This window comes from Pelophylax lessonae (genome assembly GCF_965119305.1).
Source record: "Pelophylax lessonae genome assembly, chromosome: 5".
Taxonomy (NCBI): Eukaryota; Metazoa; Chordata; class Amphibia; order Anura; family Ranidae; genus Pelophylax; species Pelophylax lessonae.
In genome coordinates this window covers 497,572,923-497,590,476 of record NC_138772.1, presented here as the reverse complement: position 1 = coordinate 497,590,476, position 17,554 = coordinate 497,572,923, and the positions used below count along the sequence as shown (strand labels likewise).

The 17,554-nt window shown below is 42.3% G+C and overlaps 1 protein-coding gene across 1 annotated transcript in view; it reads left to right on the top strand.

The window, feature by feature from the left end:
• The window catches only part of NUDCD1 (NudC domain containing 1), a 366,332-nt gene that overhangs the window by 279,008 nt on the left and 69,770 nt on the right, over positions 1 to 17,554 (top strand). Inside the window, exon 8 of the mRNA XM_082259772.1 lies at positions 6,805 to 6,930. Coding sequence (XP_082115898.1) covers positions 6,805 to 6,930 — 126 coding nt within the window. The remainder of the gene's footprint in view (positions 1 to 6,804; positions 6,931 to 17,554) is intronic.

The window sequence follows — 17,554 nt, the reverse complement described above, 5'->3', positions numbered from 1 at the left end:
ACCAGCTCAGTTTTAGAGAGATTTAGTTTGAGGAAGTGGTGCGACATCCATGTTGATATGTCAGTAAGTAAGTTAGCAATGCGAGAGGAGACTGAAGGAGTGAGGTGAGGAGGAAATCATTTTGCATCCTGGGAACTTTCTGTCACATGTTCCAAGAGGAAGACCCAAATATCCAGGAAGTAAGGGGAGATGGAATAATCTTCCCTCCATAAAAATAGCCACCAGGAGAAGAATAGGGAGCTAAAGTTAAGTTTGCAAAAAATAAAAGGCCTGCAAATATCTATTTGTAGTTTGCTATCACCTAACCTTTCTAAAGATGCCTTTATTGTAATTTTTATGATGAGGGATGTTCCTCTTTAAATGCAAGTTTTAGAAAATCTCTAATAGGTATTACATTATCAGTGTGACTAATGCTAATATCAGGCCCCTGTGAAGAAAACTCATTTTTAGTAGACTTCATGTTGGTAATTCGGATTTATGACAAACCGAAGAGGACTTAATTTTCTCCTGAATGATGACCTATAAGATGTTCTACAGGGATAAATTAATTAAAGTAGCAGTAGCCCCATGGTGTAGAGTTGTCAATTTTATGGTAAAAATAATTGTGGCTTCCTTCCACAAGAGAATGTCCTTCCACAATCCAAATCTCTCTACTGTACAATTGCTTAGAAGAATCACATAAACCTGCAATGGTCTCTCAGTAATGCCACAGGGTTGTAACATGGCAGAACATTTTATGTACAAAATCTTAATATACTGATAATGACTAAAGTCTGCCCCTTGTAGTCATATTTGGGATAGTGGTGGAGACTATTTCTGATTTTGGCTGGATGATTGTCAACTGTCTTTGGTGTGATGGAGGGGCAGGGGGTTTGGTTTGGTAAAGCTGCAGTTCTATTGCCCCCCAGCCATCCACCTAAAGGGTTAAACAGCTGGGGGAGGCTGTTTGCATGCAGCTGGCATGATGCTTTGTGATACAGCCACTGCAAGCAGCATGTTGAGTTGAGAGATCATTAAAGTCAAGGTGCAGGTAGGAAGTTTTAAAATGCCTTTAAGGATAATTCCTGAATTAAGAAATACCAGTTGCCTTTGATACTTAATGAAGTTCTTATACCTGAAACTGTGCTGTCTCAGATAAATGTTAATGTAGCTCTTTATTCATTAATATTTAAAAAAAAAAAATATTCTAATGCACACCTCTTGCAATCCCCTATGCAGCAGAGAGAAAGGGAAGCACAGTGGAGATCTATAAAATTGTGTGAAGGCGTCTGGTCCTTTAGTATATATAAATTGTGGGTGACCTGCTGCCCCTTTAAATGTGTAAAATACACAGATATGAGCAAAATGGAAATAAGAAAGTGGGGGCTGGTTCAAATATCCATCTATGGTTGATATGTGAGTGTGTCGAAATGTATTAATACATACACAAAATAGTGAATAGATAAATAAAATTAGTGCAATCGGTCAATTCTTAATAATTTGTGATCCTCCAACACTAGTTAGAGGTACATCAAAATAGCCATAGAATAATCATAGAAATAAATTTGTAATAAATATATTCCAAAAATAGTGACTGATATAATATGGCAAATTAATAAGTGCTCAATATGCAATAAAAAAATAAAGTGAAATAGCAAGAAAGTGAATCAAAAATCTAAATAAATATCAATAAAGTCCATATATTGAGTCCAACACCGTGTCTGAGAAGAAAATTGTGAAAAAAATCCATCTTGTGAGCTTAGATATATATTATGCTCACCAGAACCCAGCAGGTCACTAAGACCTATCTCGCTTCACAAGTAATCCAAAACCATCATACATGGGTGGTTTCCCTTCTTCCCCTTGGTTTTGTTTGGCTTGCACTATTACTGGCTCTCAGAGGGTAGGTAATAGACTCCTCTCCAACAGTATATAAGAAGGAAACAGGAAGCACAAAAATAGTGTAATCCCGTTTTATATTAAATATATATAAATTGCTTGCAAGATGTGCGCTTACATTAGTAGGTGCCCCCCTAGCACAGGTGAAATCGCCTTGATTGGGTACTGCCTCCTCTGTATGTGAAATGATACTGCACACTTCTTCCTATCTCCTCCTGTAGTCGCAGCCTGTGTGCGTTCCACAGGCGTAGGGGAAGTGACGTCAGTGGTTAACAGGCAATCCGGGCAATGTTCAGACCACAATGCATTTCGATATTGCATCGTCAGGCTACTAATGTAAGCACGCATTTTGCAAGCAATTTATGTATATTTAATAAAGGGAGATGTGAGGAAAGGGGAGGTAATATGGCGCTGTCAGGCTAATAAATAGGAAAAAATAAATAAATATGTCTTAAAGTGCACTGGTGATAGGTGAATAAGAACCAGAATATATAAAGCTTCATAAAGTGAATCCTTAAAGAGTGTAAATAAGTTTGAATAAATTGGTTATAAAATGTGTATCTATATAATGATAAATAAATAAAAAAAGTTTAAGATATAGGTGATACAAAATCAATGTGTAATCTTAAAAATATATATATAACTATATAAAAAATTTTTTAAAGTGATGTTGTAAAAATCTTCCACATATACTTAAAGTGCTAATTAATCAATCAGATATATATTGTGCTAATGGGCCAAACGGTAAATAACTTTGTAAAACGAATATATAGGAAAATTGTCCATATAAATAGCCAAATATAGCAAATATAATCGAGTCCCAAAAAAAGGGGTGATGAAGTAGGGATTTGACAGGATAAATGGATTACAGGACTTCCAGAATGATGGGGGTGCTCAATACAGGAATCAGTGCTCCCCTCCTATTATTCCCGCACTCACCAGATGGTGGTACCCCCACAGGGGTAATAAGCGTTTGGGGTGACTCTTGGAGGTCCCTCCGAAGGTTGGCTAGTAATCCACTTAAACCCGACTTCGTATCCTATTCCAGGGAAATTTGATGGAAAATCCCTCCTCTTAGAGTACTCCAAAAAGGTTTGAGAGATCCGGATGAGGAAAGAAAGAAGGGCAGATGGTGGTACCCCCACAGGGGTAATAAGCGTTTGGGGTGACTCTTGGAGGTCCCTCCGAAGGTTGGCTAGTAATCCACTTAAACCCGACTTCGTATCCTATTCCAGGGAAATTTGATGGAAAATCCCTCCTCTTAGAGTACTCCAAAAAGGTTTGAGAGATCTGCCTCTTGACGTGGATGAGCTATCAGCTGGTGTCACGAAGTTGGATCTTGGTTGCAAAAACTTTATGGGTTGCTGGTTCAAACGAGCACCGCCTCTTCGGTTGAGAACCACCTTCACTCAGTTCACCAATCAGGGAATGCAGAGAATCTCTGTCCCTCCTTATCCTTCCTCATTCCTCATGTCTGCATTGATTTTTGCAACCAAGATCCAACTTCGTGACACCAGCTGATAGCTCATCCACGTCAAGAGGCAGATCTCTCAAACCTTTTTGGAGTACTCTAAGAGGAGGGATTTTCCATCAAATTTCCCTGGAATAGGATACGAAGTCGGGTTTAAGTGGATTACTAGCCAACCTTCGGAGGGACCTCCAAGAGTCACCCCAAACGCTTATTACCCCTGTGGGGGTACCACCATCTGCCCTTCTTTCTTTCCTCATCCGGATCTCTCAAACCTTTTTGGAGTACTCTAAGAGGAGGGATTTTCCATCAAATTTCCCTGGAATAGGATACGAAGTCGGGTTTAAGTGGATTACTAGCCAACCTTCGGAGGGACCTCCAAGAGTCACCCCAAACGCTTATTACCCCTGTGGGGGTACCACCATCTGGTGAGTGCGGGAATAATAGGAGGGGAGCACTGATTCCTGTATTGAGCACCCCCATCATTCTGGAAGTCCTGTAATCCATTTATCCTGTCAAATCCCTACTTCATCACCCCTTTTTTTGGGACTCGATTATATTTGCTATATTTGGCTATTTATATGGACAATTTTCCTATATATTCGTTTTATATTTATTTATTTATTTATGCTATCTTATTTGTTGGACACTATTTATGATTTTTTATGTGCACAGATTTATACAAAGTTATTTACCGTTTGGCCCATTAGCACAATATATATCTGATTGATTAATTAGCACTTTAAGTATATGTGGAAGATTTTTACAACATCACTTTAAAAAATTTTTTATATAGTTATATATATATTTTTAAGATTACACATTGATTTTGTATCACCTATATCTTAAACTTTTTTTATTTATTTATCATTATATAGATACACATTTTATAACCAATTTATTCAAACTTATTTACACTCTTTAAGGATTCACTTTATGAAGCTTTATATATTCTGGTTCTTATTCACCTATCACCAGTGCACTTTAAGACATATTTATTTATTTTTTCCTATTTATTAGCCTGACAGCGCCATATTACCTCCCCTTTCCTCACATTTACCAAATATAGTTATCTATATTTTTGAGGTAGGCTGCAGTCAGTTATTTATTTAATTTTCTCCAAAAGCGCGGAAACTTTCCCCCTACATTTAATAAAGGGAGACCACCCATGTATGCTGGTTTTGGATTACTTGAGAAGCGAGATAGGTCTTAGTGACCTGCTGGGTTCTGGTGAGCATAATATATATCTAAGCTCACAAGATGGATTTTTTCACAATTTTCTTCTCAGACACAGTGTTGGACTCAATATATGGACTTTACTGATATTTATTTAGATTTTTGATTCACTTTCGTGCTATTTCACTTTATTTTGTATTGCATATTGAGCACTTATTAATTTGCCATATTATATCAGTCACTATTTTTGGAATATATTTATTTCTATGATTATTCTATGGCTATTTTGATGTAACTCTAACCAGTGTTGGAGTATCACAAATAACTAAGAATTGACCGATTGCACTAATTTTATTTATCTATTCACTATTTTGTATATGTATTAGGAATTTTGACACACTCGCATATCAACCATGGATGGATATTTGAACCGGCGCCCACTTTCTTATTTCCACAGTGAAGATCTAGTCAGTTGTGCCGAATCATGTGCTAACAAAAGCTATTGTGAAAAGAGGAGAGAGTGGTATAACTGAGAGATGAGCTTGTCAGTGCGCTTCTTCTCTATTTAATGTCCAGCCGTAGGTTGCAGAGGGACAAGACCTGGAAATGCTACTTAACTGTAGCAGAGAAAAACAAATCTCTTGGCAAATAAGGCCACTTTCACACTGGTCTGCTTCTAAACTGGCAGTAAAATACCTATGAGTTAATGGAGCGTTTTTGGGTGCTTTTGCAGTGCTTGCAGTATGGTTTTTAAAGGATGTGTGACTCAAAAACTGCACCAAAAATGCTTAGTGGAGTGGTTTTAAAGCACTTTTGAGGCAGTTCCCATTCATTTCAATGGAGAGGAGCGTTTTTGGTGCTCCAAAGGGGCTGCAAGTAGGATTTTTTTTCACCGCAACAATAGCGCACCGCCCCTGTGTAAAAACATTTATTGATGAAAGCAGCCTAAGGGGATTTACTGACCGGTTTTAGGCTTGTGTCAATGGCATCAGTTTGTATGCTTTTGAAATCCTTTCAAATTCATTTGACCTACAGTTGACCTTCTTCTGATCTGCAGCTGACCTTCTTCAAGCAAATTTTGAATTTTCATAGACTTGTAGGTTAATTCAAAACCCCCCTGACATGGTCAAAAGCCTATGGACACAGGCCCTTTATGTACTGTATTTTCTGGCGTATAAGACTACTTTTGAACCTCAAAAAAATCCCCCAAAAATGGGGGGGCGTCTTATACGCCGAGTATAATATCTCCTAGGTAACCTAAGTATAAGTATTACCGGTAGATGTAATCTCTCAAGACGCTGGCTGTGTGGAAATCCTTTACCAGTATACCGTATGTACCGTAGCTTCGGCTACATACAGTGTACCGCGCTGAGCCAATCAGGGAGAGCCCGCCTCTGTGACTCTGCCAATCCGAGCAGGCTTTGCATTCAATATTAGAATACATCGCTCACTGGGATTGGCTAAGCGCGGTATACTGTATGTAGCCAAAGCTACGGTACATACGGTATACCGGTGCAAGATTCCCACACAGCCAGTGTCTTGAGATTACATCTACTGGTAATACTTATACTTAGAGTACCTTGGAGATATTATGAGAGATTACATGCATTAGAGTACTTGGGGTACCTTGGAGATCTATGAGAAATCTGATGTTTTTCAATGGTGTTGCCTTGCTTCGGAAGGGGGGTAGTCTTATACGGCGAGTATAGCCCAAAACCTATGTTTTAACTTGAAAATTAGGGGGGTCGTCTTATACGCCGGAAATTACGGTATTTCTCCTATGTATGAAGCTGTTTGACTTTCATATTAAGCTATTGCCAAAATTTCTGCTGATTAAAGATTATTCCTGTACCTCCTTCTCCACTCCCTAATATTGTCGATTATGCCTACCTACAACCTCCACCCAATCAAAAACTTCACTATGTAGCCTGCCAAGTGCCATACAACCTCTGCCCATATTCTTTAGAATTCTACGACGCTATATTCACTTACGAATGCCCTGGCTTCCATTCACTAGTAGAAAGCCCATTTGCTATGATTGCTAACCACAACACAATTGATTTGCTTTTGAGCATTAAAGATTAAATGAAAAGCATGGGAAGGGTTGTAACCTGTACAAAGCAGAAAGGAGCATCAAACTTCTCGGGTCAATGAGTGGTTTAAGCTCAGCTCCACCTCTGGTAGAATTCTGACTTGATATGTAGCCAGCCCAGGCTTGCCTGTCAATGTTGAATTTTCAGTATTAGAACCGCAAAAATTAAGTGTTTTTTTTGTGTTGACAGAACCCGGATCCAGATGGAGACAAGCCCCCCTGTAATCCCCAGGAGCTGGAAGAGTGTGATGTCTCACTTGAAGATTGCGCAACACTGTGTAGATTTGATGGCAGCAGTTTAAAGGCCACTCATGTAGTAAGTTGCACCCAGAATCTATAATGTTTTTAAAATTCAGTGTTTATGATTTTTGTCTGTTTTGCATTTACATGACAAATGTCATTTATGCTGTTCCTTTTGGCCCTTACCTTACCCTGGCTTAACTATGTGTGATGATGGACATGGATTTGGGAGCAACCCTGCAGCTCACTCTCCCCTATCAACTGCCCGTGTCTTCAGCAGTCCTAACTCCAGGATGCATGACTTTTTTCCAGTCTGTGGCTCAGCTTAAAATCACTTTTCTAAATCTGATTAAAGGTGGAAAAGTTCTGCTGCTTTGCTTTGTAAAGGTTGTCATACATGGCTCAATTTTTGACAGATTCCTGCTAAATCATCCGGTTCAATTGCCTTTTGTCAAAGGAGCCATGTGTGGAGAATTGATGGCTGAGCAATCAGATGCAGCTACTGATTAGGTATTCTGAAAATAGGCATCACAAGAGATTTGTCCATCCACACTGTTTAGCTTGGTTGGAGGAATTTTAGATTTTGCCCGAAAGTGAAGGACATTTGTGTGTATGGCCAGCTTTACAGCAGAGCCCTCCTTCCCATTTAGAGGGCAGCAGGAAACCTAAAATTTGAATTTTAAAGAAATATTGCTAGAGATGAAGTAGAAAGCACCACATCCCTTTGTTTAAAGTAGCTACAATGGAGGGGGGCAAAGTGGGACTTTAACGGTGCAAAATGATGGAGAAAAATCTGAATTCTCAAAAATTGTACATTTTATTACACATAGGAGGTGAGGACAAGACAGTACATCAATATAAAATGATAAAATCAAGAAAATGCACTCGAAAATATCAAAGAGTTGATATTTTCGAGTGCATTTTCTTGATTTTATCATTTTATATTGATGTACTGTCTTGTCCTCACCTCCTATGTGTAATAAAATGTACAATTTTTGAGAATTCAGATTTTTCTCCATCATTTTGCACCGTTAAAGTCCCACTTTGCCCCCCTAAAATTTGAATGTAATTTGGAATTGTCTCCACAACCATCACAATGTTGGCAACTGGGCAGTGCAGGGTACTGCTTAGTCAGAGTATCCATAATGATGTAAAGGGTTAATGTTATGGTATGTTTCACAAATGCACTTATTGTTTGGGAGAAAACAACTTGCTGCACATGAAGCAAGAAAGGTTAATAATGCCTTTTTTTATTTTTTTAGCTAGGAAGGTTTTTGAAGTTTTTTTGAAGGATGATATCTTTGTAGTGATTTGACAACATTGCCAGAAATAAGGATGCTTGGAGCTTCACCAGGCTGGGCAGTAGTCTAATTAAAATACACAAAAGAGACAACAATGCGTAGCACCTAAAGTTATGTATCAACTAGTATTGTGTCTTATGATAAAAATATGGAAATAGGGTACCACATCCTCAGAATAAGGTAAGTATTTTAAAATCTGGATTTTATTGCTACCCCAAAGACCAGAACAAGACAAAAATTTAATGGTCGCTTTTCACGCGAAGAAGCCGCTATTGCCGTTAAACAGGTCGTGAGCAAGCCACATAACACATCCTTTGGAATCTTCACATTGAAGTCTGTTCATTTGTTGGAACGCATGCTATTAACTATGGGTACAATACTGTGGCTGAAAAGGAGGTACAGTGGATATAAAAGTCTGCACACCCCTGTTAACATGTCAGGTTTCTGTGATGTAAAAAAATGAGACCAAGATAAATCACGTTAGAACTTTTTCTACCTTTTATTGCGGCCTATAAACTGTACAAATCAACTGAAAAACAAACTGAAATCTTTTAAGGGGGGGGAGTAGTAATAAAAAAAACAAAATAATGTGGTTGCATAAGTGTGCACACCCTCTTATAACTGGGGATATAGCTGTGTTCAGAATTAAGTAATCACCTTCAAACTCATGTTAAATAGGAGTCAGTAAACACCTGCCATAATTTAAAGTGCCTCTGATTAACCCCAAATAAAGTTCAGCTGTTCTAGTAGGTCTTTCCTGACATTTTCTTAGTCGCATCCTACAGCAAAAGCCATGGTCCACAGAGAGCTATCAAATCATCAGAGGGATCTCATTGTTAAAAGGTATCGGTTAGGAGAAGGGTAAAAAAAAAGAATTCCCAAAGCATTAGATATATACCATGAAACACAGTAAAGACAGTCATTATCAAGTGGAGAAAATATGGCACAACAGTGACGTTACCAAGAACTGGACGTCACCCCAAAATTGATGAGAAGAAAACTGGTCAGAAAGACTGCCAAGAGGCCTACAGCAACATTTAAAGGAGCTGCAGGAATATCTGGCAAGTACTGGCTGTGTGGTACATGTGACAACAATCTCCCATATTCTTCATATGTCTGGGCTATGAGGTAGAGGGCGAGACAGAAGCCTTTTCTTCCTTAGCAAAAACACATACATCTGAGGTCTCCCAAAAGCATGTGGGAAAATGTGTTATGGTCTGATACAATGTTGAACTCTCAGGCCATAATTCCAAAAAAAAAGTTTGGCGCAAAAACAACTCTACACATCACCAAAAGTACAATATACCCACAGTGAAGCATGGTGGTGGCAGCATCATGCTTTGGGGCTGTTTTTCTTAAGCTGGAACAGGGGCCTTAGTCAAGGTAGAGGGAATTATGAACAGTTCCAAATACCAGTCAATATTGGCACAAAACATTCAGGCTTCTGCTAGAAAGCTGAACATGAAGAGGAACTTCATCTTTCAGCATAATGACTCAATGCATACATCCAGATCAACAAAGGAATGGCTTCACCATAAGAAGATTAAAGTTTTGGAATGGACCAGCCAGAGCCCAGACCTGAATCTGATTGAAAATCTGTGGGGTGGTCTGGATAGGGCTGTGTACAGGAAATGCCCTCACAACCTGACAGATTTGGAGTGTTTTTGCAAAGAAGAGTGGGCACATTTTGTCAAGTCAAGATGTACCATGCTGATGGACTCAGACCCAAAAAGACTGAGTGCTGTAATAAAATCAAAAGGTACTTCAACAAAGTACTAGTTTAAGGGTGTGCACACTTATGCAACCATATTATATATTTTTCCCTTCCACCTAAAAGATTTCAGTGTGTTGTTCAACTGAGTTGTACAGTTTAACCACTTAAGCCCCGGAGGATTTTCCTGCTAAAAGACCAGGGGGTATTTTGCGATTCGGCACTGCGCGACTTTAACGGACAATTGCGCGGTCGTGCGACGCTGTACCTAAACGAATTTGACGTCCTTTTTTTCCCACAAACAGAGCTTTCTTTTGGTGGTATTTGATCACCTGTGCGATTTTTTGATCACGCGCTATAAACAAAAAAAGAGCGACAATTTTGCAAAAATAACAATATTTTTCACATTTTTTTATATGAAATTCCCCCAAAAAAAAATGTAAAAATCAAAATTTTTTAAAATTTTTGGCCAATTTGTTTTATGCTACCTATGTTTGGTAAAAAAAATCGCAAAAAGCGTATTTTGATTGGTTTGTGCAAAAGTTATCGCGTTTACTAACAAAGGGAAAGATTTTTGTCATTTTTGTTGTTTTTTTTTTTAACGCGTAATGGCGGCGATCTGCGATTTTTTTTGCGGTACTGCGACATTGCGGCGGACAGATCGGACCCTTGACTGACATTTTTGACACTTTTGGGGTTACCAGTGACATTTCTACAGTAATCAGTGCTATACATATGCACTGTTACTGTAAAAATACACTGGCAGTGAAGGGGTTAACTTTATTTGGGAGGGAGGGGCTGTGTGTGTCCCTAGGGGCGTGATTCTTACTGTGATTGGCTGTGGCTCTAGCTGTAAGGACACTGATCAACGGATCTACATACTAGATCCGTGTAATCAGTGTCTTTACAGCGAGGAGAATGACAGGCAGCTTGTTTACACAAGCTGCCTGACATTCTCCCTCTTCCCCCGACGATCGCCGAGTGGCCGGCGGACATCAGGTCCGCTGGTCACACGCGCGGGGGGGTGCGTGACCGCGCGGGAGCGGGAGCGCGCCTCCGCGGGCGCGCGCTCGCTCCCCAGACCCTCCCAGGCTAGTGACGTTAATTAACGTCACTCTGCCTGGTAGGGGCTGACCGCCGCAGTAAATCTACTTGCGGCGGTCGGCAAGCAGTTAAAGGTCACATAAAGGTGGAAAAAGTTCTGAAATGATTTATCTTTGTCTCATTTCTTACATCACAGAAACCTGACATTTTAACAGGGGTGTGTAGACTTTTTTTTATATCCACTGGATGTTCGTTGATGTCATTTTTACTTTGTAGCATATATGTGATGCCTTTTAAATACTGATGTAATATATTTGTTATATATTTTATGATTGTATTTGGGGGTACTGCGGAAATCCTTATTTTGATATACTTACCACTTCCACACACTAATATTGTAGCAGCCTCCATTAGGGATATTTTTTCTTGTCTTGTGCCCAGAGTTTAGATACTAGGATAACCGGTCACAACTAACTTTATGTAACATGTGAACTGATGATGGTAATTTTTTCCAACAAATACAGCAGCAAAAGTATTTTAGTGGGTATGAGAAAATTAGAAACGATCTAAGGTTTTTACTATCTCAATGACACATATTCCGTTTTTTCTAATGTCACAAGGATAAAAATGAGTGCAACATTCACCAGTGGGGACCCAGAAGCCAATAAAAAAAAACCTTCCTTACAAAAAAAAATGCCTACAGTTGGGATTTAAATATTTCCCTCTTTGTATGAAGGAATCAGGCCTTACCAGTGTCCCCCCCCCCCCCCCTCTCCGTAATTCGTCCTTTTATGTTGCCAACCTGCGCGGCTGAACTGCCATGTTGGCTGGCAATGAACATAATACAGTGGAAAAATGAGTAAAGGAAAGGTAGATGTACTTGGTTACTTGTACAGCCGTGGCCAAAATATTTGAGAATGCTGTAAAACAAATATAAATTTTCACAAAGTCTGCTGCTTCAGTGTTTTTAGATTTTTTTGTCAGATGTTACTATGGTATACTGAAGTATAAATACAAGCATTTTATAAGTGTCAAAGGCTTTTATTGACAATTACATTAAGTTTATGCAAAGAGTCAATATTTGCAGTGTTGACTCTTCTTTCTCTTTCGTTCACTGACGGACACAGCTCCTGATAGTCAGCGTTTCCTCCTGGCTGAAAGCCCCCCATTTCGATGTAAGGGGTTGGGTCTGGAGTGGTGCCCGCCTGGTTCCTGGTATGGAGAGTAGCTGTCCCCCGTCTCCCTCTGGAGGATTTTGGGGTGGACGTGGGCCCCTCCTTGGGACGATCAGACCCCCAGGTTCCCCGCCTTTTTGCAGGCACCCCCTTGTCAAGTCCCTCATCCTGCTCACCCCCCCACATACGCTAGGGCTGGTTGGGTGGTATGGCCACTTTCCAGAGGTGGGGGAAGAATGCTGATTGGTGATGGGGGCTAGGGGGGGAGGTACGCCGCCCCGGCGACCGGACAATCAACTGTGTGGGGGGGGTTGTACCTGGTTGGGGCTCCTGCCAGGGCCCCCCGGCCTGTCTGGATCTATAATTGAGGCCTGGTCTCCCAATCCTGGGTCCCTTGGTCTTGTGGTGCTGCCATTTTGTTGTAGCCTGTGTGTTCTATGTGTAGTCCGGCGGCCGTTTTTCTGTGGTTTGCCATTGAAAATGGCTGCGGCCGTGACAGTGGAGCCCTGTGGGTGGCGATTTCAGTGGGGGGAGCCCCTCCTCATCCTCTGGCACTGACTCCTGGATCATTTTACTTCCTGATCACCACACGTGTACTGCAAATTATCCTGGTGGTTGTAGGTGCTTGTCTCTGCGGGTGGTGAGTCTGGTGGGGTCCTCTTCCTCATTGCTGAGGACCGCTTGGTGCTTTGTACCTGGCGACTGGGTGGTGCTGCCAGTGCGGCAGGGGGTTGTCCCTTAGCAGTGTTTTACACTTTTTTTTGTGGGGTCCCCCTGGTGATTCATGGAGTCTTTGGAGCACATTTCCCTACCTGATCCCCTCTCTTAGGCTGCGGGGCCCTAGGGGTCCCAACCATCCATCCATGCACTGAGAGCGGTCCTGGAGTCCCTTGTGCCCCGGGTGGAGGTGGCTTGCGGTGGCTAGCAAAAAGCCCCCCAGTACGTCCGTCCCGTCCCCCGTCCCCCCCCCCACCACCATCCAGAGCGGCAAAGGTGTTTCCTTTCCCTGCCTATTTTGAGAGAATTGCCGCTAAAAAGTTGGGACGACCAAAGCATCCCCATGGGGTCCCTAAGCGCTTTACTAGGCGTTCTCCCTATGAGGAGTCCCTTCTTAAGAAGTGGATTGTGCCGCTGGTGGTGGTGGACCTTTCTGTTTCCAGATTAAACAAGGCAACCATGACTCCGGTTGAAGAGTCCCCGGCCTTTAAGGATCCGACTGACTGGAAAGGCTAAGGCTGTGACCCGACATATGTACACTCTGGTTGGTTCAGCAATGAGGCCAGTATTCACCATTGCCCTAGTGTCGCAAACTCTGACCGAGTGAGCCAAGCTCTTACGTCGTGGCCTAGAGGGGGAACAACTCCCCCCTGCCCTTGCCAAGCTGGCGGACCAGCTGGTCCAGGGGCTGCAGTTTATCTGTGATGCCTCTTTGGACACAGTTCCCCTGATGGCTCGCCTCTTTTCTGGCGGTGGTCCTTTGGCGTGTCTTTTGGCTCAAGTGCTGGTCTGTGGATCTGACTTCAAAAAAGGCTTTGACTGATCTTCCTTTCCAAGGAGATCGCCTGTTTGGAGTTACCATGGATGACATCATTAAAGGTCTCACAGGGGTGAAGAGAACTTTTCTTCTGCAGGCTACTAAGGGCAAGGAACCTCATCGTAGACGTGGGCAATCCTTCTCAGCTCATAAGAAGTTTTTTCCTCCCTCAGGGTCGACTGAGAAGAGCTTGAAGCCTTTCAGGGCCTGTTCAGAAGGATCCTGGTCTGGCTAGCCAAGATCATGCTTCTCTAGGCCTTGGGACAAGGCTCTTTCAGCATGAAGGTGTGCCCTCTCCGGGAATCGGGGGGGTGGTGGGGGATGTCTTTGCTGGTTTCCGGACCCGTGGACTTCCCTAGTGCAAGACAAGTGCGTCCACGAAGTCATTTGGTCCGACTACAAAATTGAGTTTCGCTCTTGTCCCCCGGCAAGGTTTTTTCCTTCCAACTTGCGTCTGTCCGCAGGCTTGTTACAGGGCCTGTTTGGGGCAGTACAAGACCTGTTCCTTCAAGGGGAAGTGTTTTGGTTCAGACTTCGGAAAGTTTTCAGGGTTTTTACCCAAACCTGTTCGCAGTCCCCAGGATGGAAGGCAAAGTGCATCCAATCATGCACCTCAAGGCGCTAAACTGCTTTGTGCGGGTACAGAAGTTCAGAATGGAGTCCATTTTAACGGTGGTGGCATACCTGCATACCTTTTGCAGACTATTAGTCTTTCCCTGATGTTTTTCCTAGAGAAAAGTGGCTTCTTCGCTGTCGTTCCTGACACCAGGCCATCCTCCAAAAGTCTTCTCCTCGCTGTGCGTGCAGATGCACTCCCACCTACCTGCTGCCATTCCTCTGCACTGGTGGTGCCCTGATCCCGCAGCTGATGGAACTGTAGGAGAAGGTCCTGGCGCTTGCTGAACTTGGGGGCTCTGAAGCCTTCTTCATAAATGCAGTGGAAAAGTTTTTTATGGGATTAAAGGGGTTGTAAAGGCAGAAGGTTTTTTATCTTAATGCAGTCTATGCGCTAAGATAAAAAGCCTTCTGTGTGCAGAAGCCCCCTTAATAATTTATTGCGATGTTGTAGGAATGGACTGGATGGATTCCACCTGACTGGATCCCCAGGAAGCGGAAGTGGTTTACATGCATGGGAGATGATTATTGGCGGACACTTCTGAGTAACCTTTCACCCGGTTTCTAATTCCTGTTCAGCTGCTGGCTCTGAGATTCCCATCACTTGCTCGTTTGACCACTCATTCACGTGAGGGTCCATTAGCTCTGGTAAGAGGTTTGGGTGTGTGGAGCACGGGGGTGGAATTATCAGAGGACTCGGGAGCGGGATTTCTACATCTACTTCCATTTCATTCCTCCCATACATCTATTTACTGAATGGACTTTTTGCTGGGCTTTACTTATTAAACTGAGAACTGGCATATTATTCTCTTTTAACCACTTTACCGCTAAGTACTTGAATAGTACTGCGGCAAAGTGGCTCGTTCCCGTCTGACGACGTAGACCTACGTCGCCAGACTCCTCCCCTGTAGGCGGCGCTCGCGCACCGCCGGAGGCGCGCTCCCGCTGTTTTCATTCACAGCGGGAGTCAGGCCAGGGGAGGAGCAGCGGCGATCGCCGCTGCTCTGCCCCGATCGTCGGGGATCTAGTGTGGAGATCCGCCCGCCTGTGTAAACACAAGCGGGCGGATCTCCTCAGTGACAGGGAGTGACAGATCGGACTGTTCAGCATAGCTGGACATCCGATCTGTCCCTGTCTCACACAGTCACCTCCCCCCCCCACACGTCAGTAAGCACCAGGCATACATTAACCGCTCCCTCTCCAATAAAATTAAGCCCTTCACTGCCAGTGTCATTTTTACAGTAACAGTGCATATGTATAGCACTGATTACAGTAGTAATGTCACTGGTACCCCCAAAAGTGTCAAAAATGTCAGTCAAGGGTCCGATCTGTCCGCCGCAATGTCGCAGTCCCGCAAAAAAAATCGCAGATCGCCGCCATTACGCGTTAAAAAAAAAAAACACCAAAAATGACATAAATCTTTCCCTTTGTTAGTAAACGCAATAACTTTTGCGCAAACCAATCAAAATACGCTTATTCTGATTTTTTTTACCAAACATGGGTAGCAGAAAACAAATTGGCCAAAAATTTTAAAAAAAATTGGTTTTTACATCTTTTTTGGGGGGAATTTCATATAAAAAAATGTTAAAAATATTGTTATTTTTTCAAAATAAACGCTCTTTTTTTGTTTATAGCGCAAAAAGTAAAAATCGCACAGGTGATCAAATACCACCATAAGAAAGCTCTGTTTGTGGGAAAAAAAGGACGTCAATTTCGTTTGGGTACGGCGTCGCACGACAGCGCAATTGTCAGTTAAAGTCGCACAGCGCCGAATCGCAAAAAGTGGCCCAGACGTAAGACAGCAAAATGCTCTAGTGGTAAAGTGGTTAAATGAGGGATTTTCAGTATTGACATTGATTATGTACATTTTATGGTGCTGTATTTATGTCCCTATTTGTGTGCCCTTCATAGTGGGTATATAGTTTGTGCACACGTAGTCACACTTACCATTGGCGCTGCAATTTTTATTTTGTTGATGCTGTAGGAATGTCTTGGCCATCTGGGACTCCCCCTCCTTGTTGGCTGAGACAGCAGTGCGGCACTATTGGCTCCTGCTGCTGTCAATCAGTCAACCAATGAGAATAGAAAGGGGGCAAGGCCAGACCGCAGCTCTGTGTCTGAAGTAGAAAGTTCAGGGCCTGGAGGAAGACCCAAGGAGGGCAGGAGTCAGCTGCCGGAGTCTGCTAAATGCTGAGACCAGGGGAGGTGGAGGCAAGGTGGTGCTGTGGCTGTACAGAGAGGCACAGGATCTCTAGGAGTCTGGTCCTTCTCTCTTCTGCTGACTGCTAAAACATGGGGGGGGGGGGGGTTGGGGGCTGAGACAAGCCTCTCTGCTGATGCATGGAGAAGTGCAGTATCTGTAGAAGGAATCCTGTTCTCCTCTCTGCTGCCGACTGCTGAGACCAGGGGTAGGGGAGTTGGTGGCAGAGACCAGCCTCTCTGCAGCTGCATGGAGGATTTCTGTCCTCTTCTCTGCTACCGACTGCTGAAACAAGGTGAGAGCAGAGATAAGGGGGGTGCCATAGCTGCAGGAGAGGTGCAAACACCACATGAAATGGCACGGAGGGCCGGATTCGGCCCGGGGGCCTTGTGTTTGACATGTGTTATAGAATATGCAGAAAAAAATTAAATCAATCAAACTAATAATGATAGCCATTCATATATTTTAGATTATAGCATTGAAAGCAGGAAAAGCATGTAATAAAAAAAAATGATTTTGTAAATCACTGAGCAAACTGTTGGACCTCTGTAAATCCTATATAATAATATTAATCTTCCCAAATACAGTTGTGTGGCCTGCAATTTTTGTGAAGGTTTAAATCTGATTACTTGCTATGAGGAGTTCGCTTTCCAGAGTTCAGTGCTGTGAGATGTGACAGTGCTGTATAAATGAATAGTAGTAACAGTAAGTTTGTGTCCTCATACTTTACATTCTTATCTGATGACCTTTTTGTTCTGCTGTAGTGTGTGTGTGTGCGCTCGTGTGTATATATATATATGTATAATATGTGTGTGTGTGTGTATATATATATATATATATATATACAGTACAGACCAAAAGTTTGGACACCCCTTCTCCTTCAAAGAGTTTTTTTTATCTTCATGACTACGAAAATTGTAGAGTCACACTTCAAGAGGTAGTCACCTGAAATGGTTTTCACTTCACAGGTGTGCCCTGTCAGGTTTAATAAGTGTGATTTCTTGCCTTATAAATGGGGTTGGGACCATCAGTTGTGTTGTGCAGAAGTCAGGTGGATACACAGCTGATAGTCCTAATGAATAGACTGTTAGAATTTATATTATGGCAAGAAAAAAGCAGC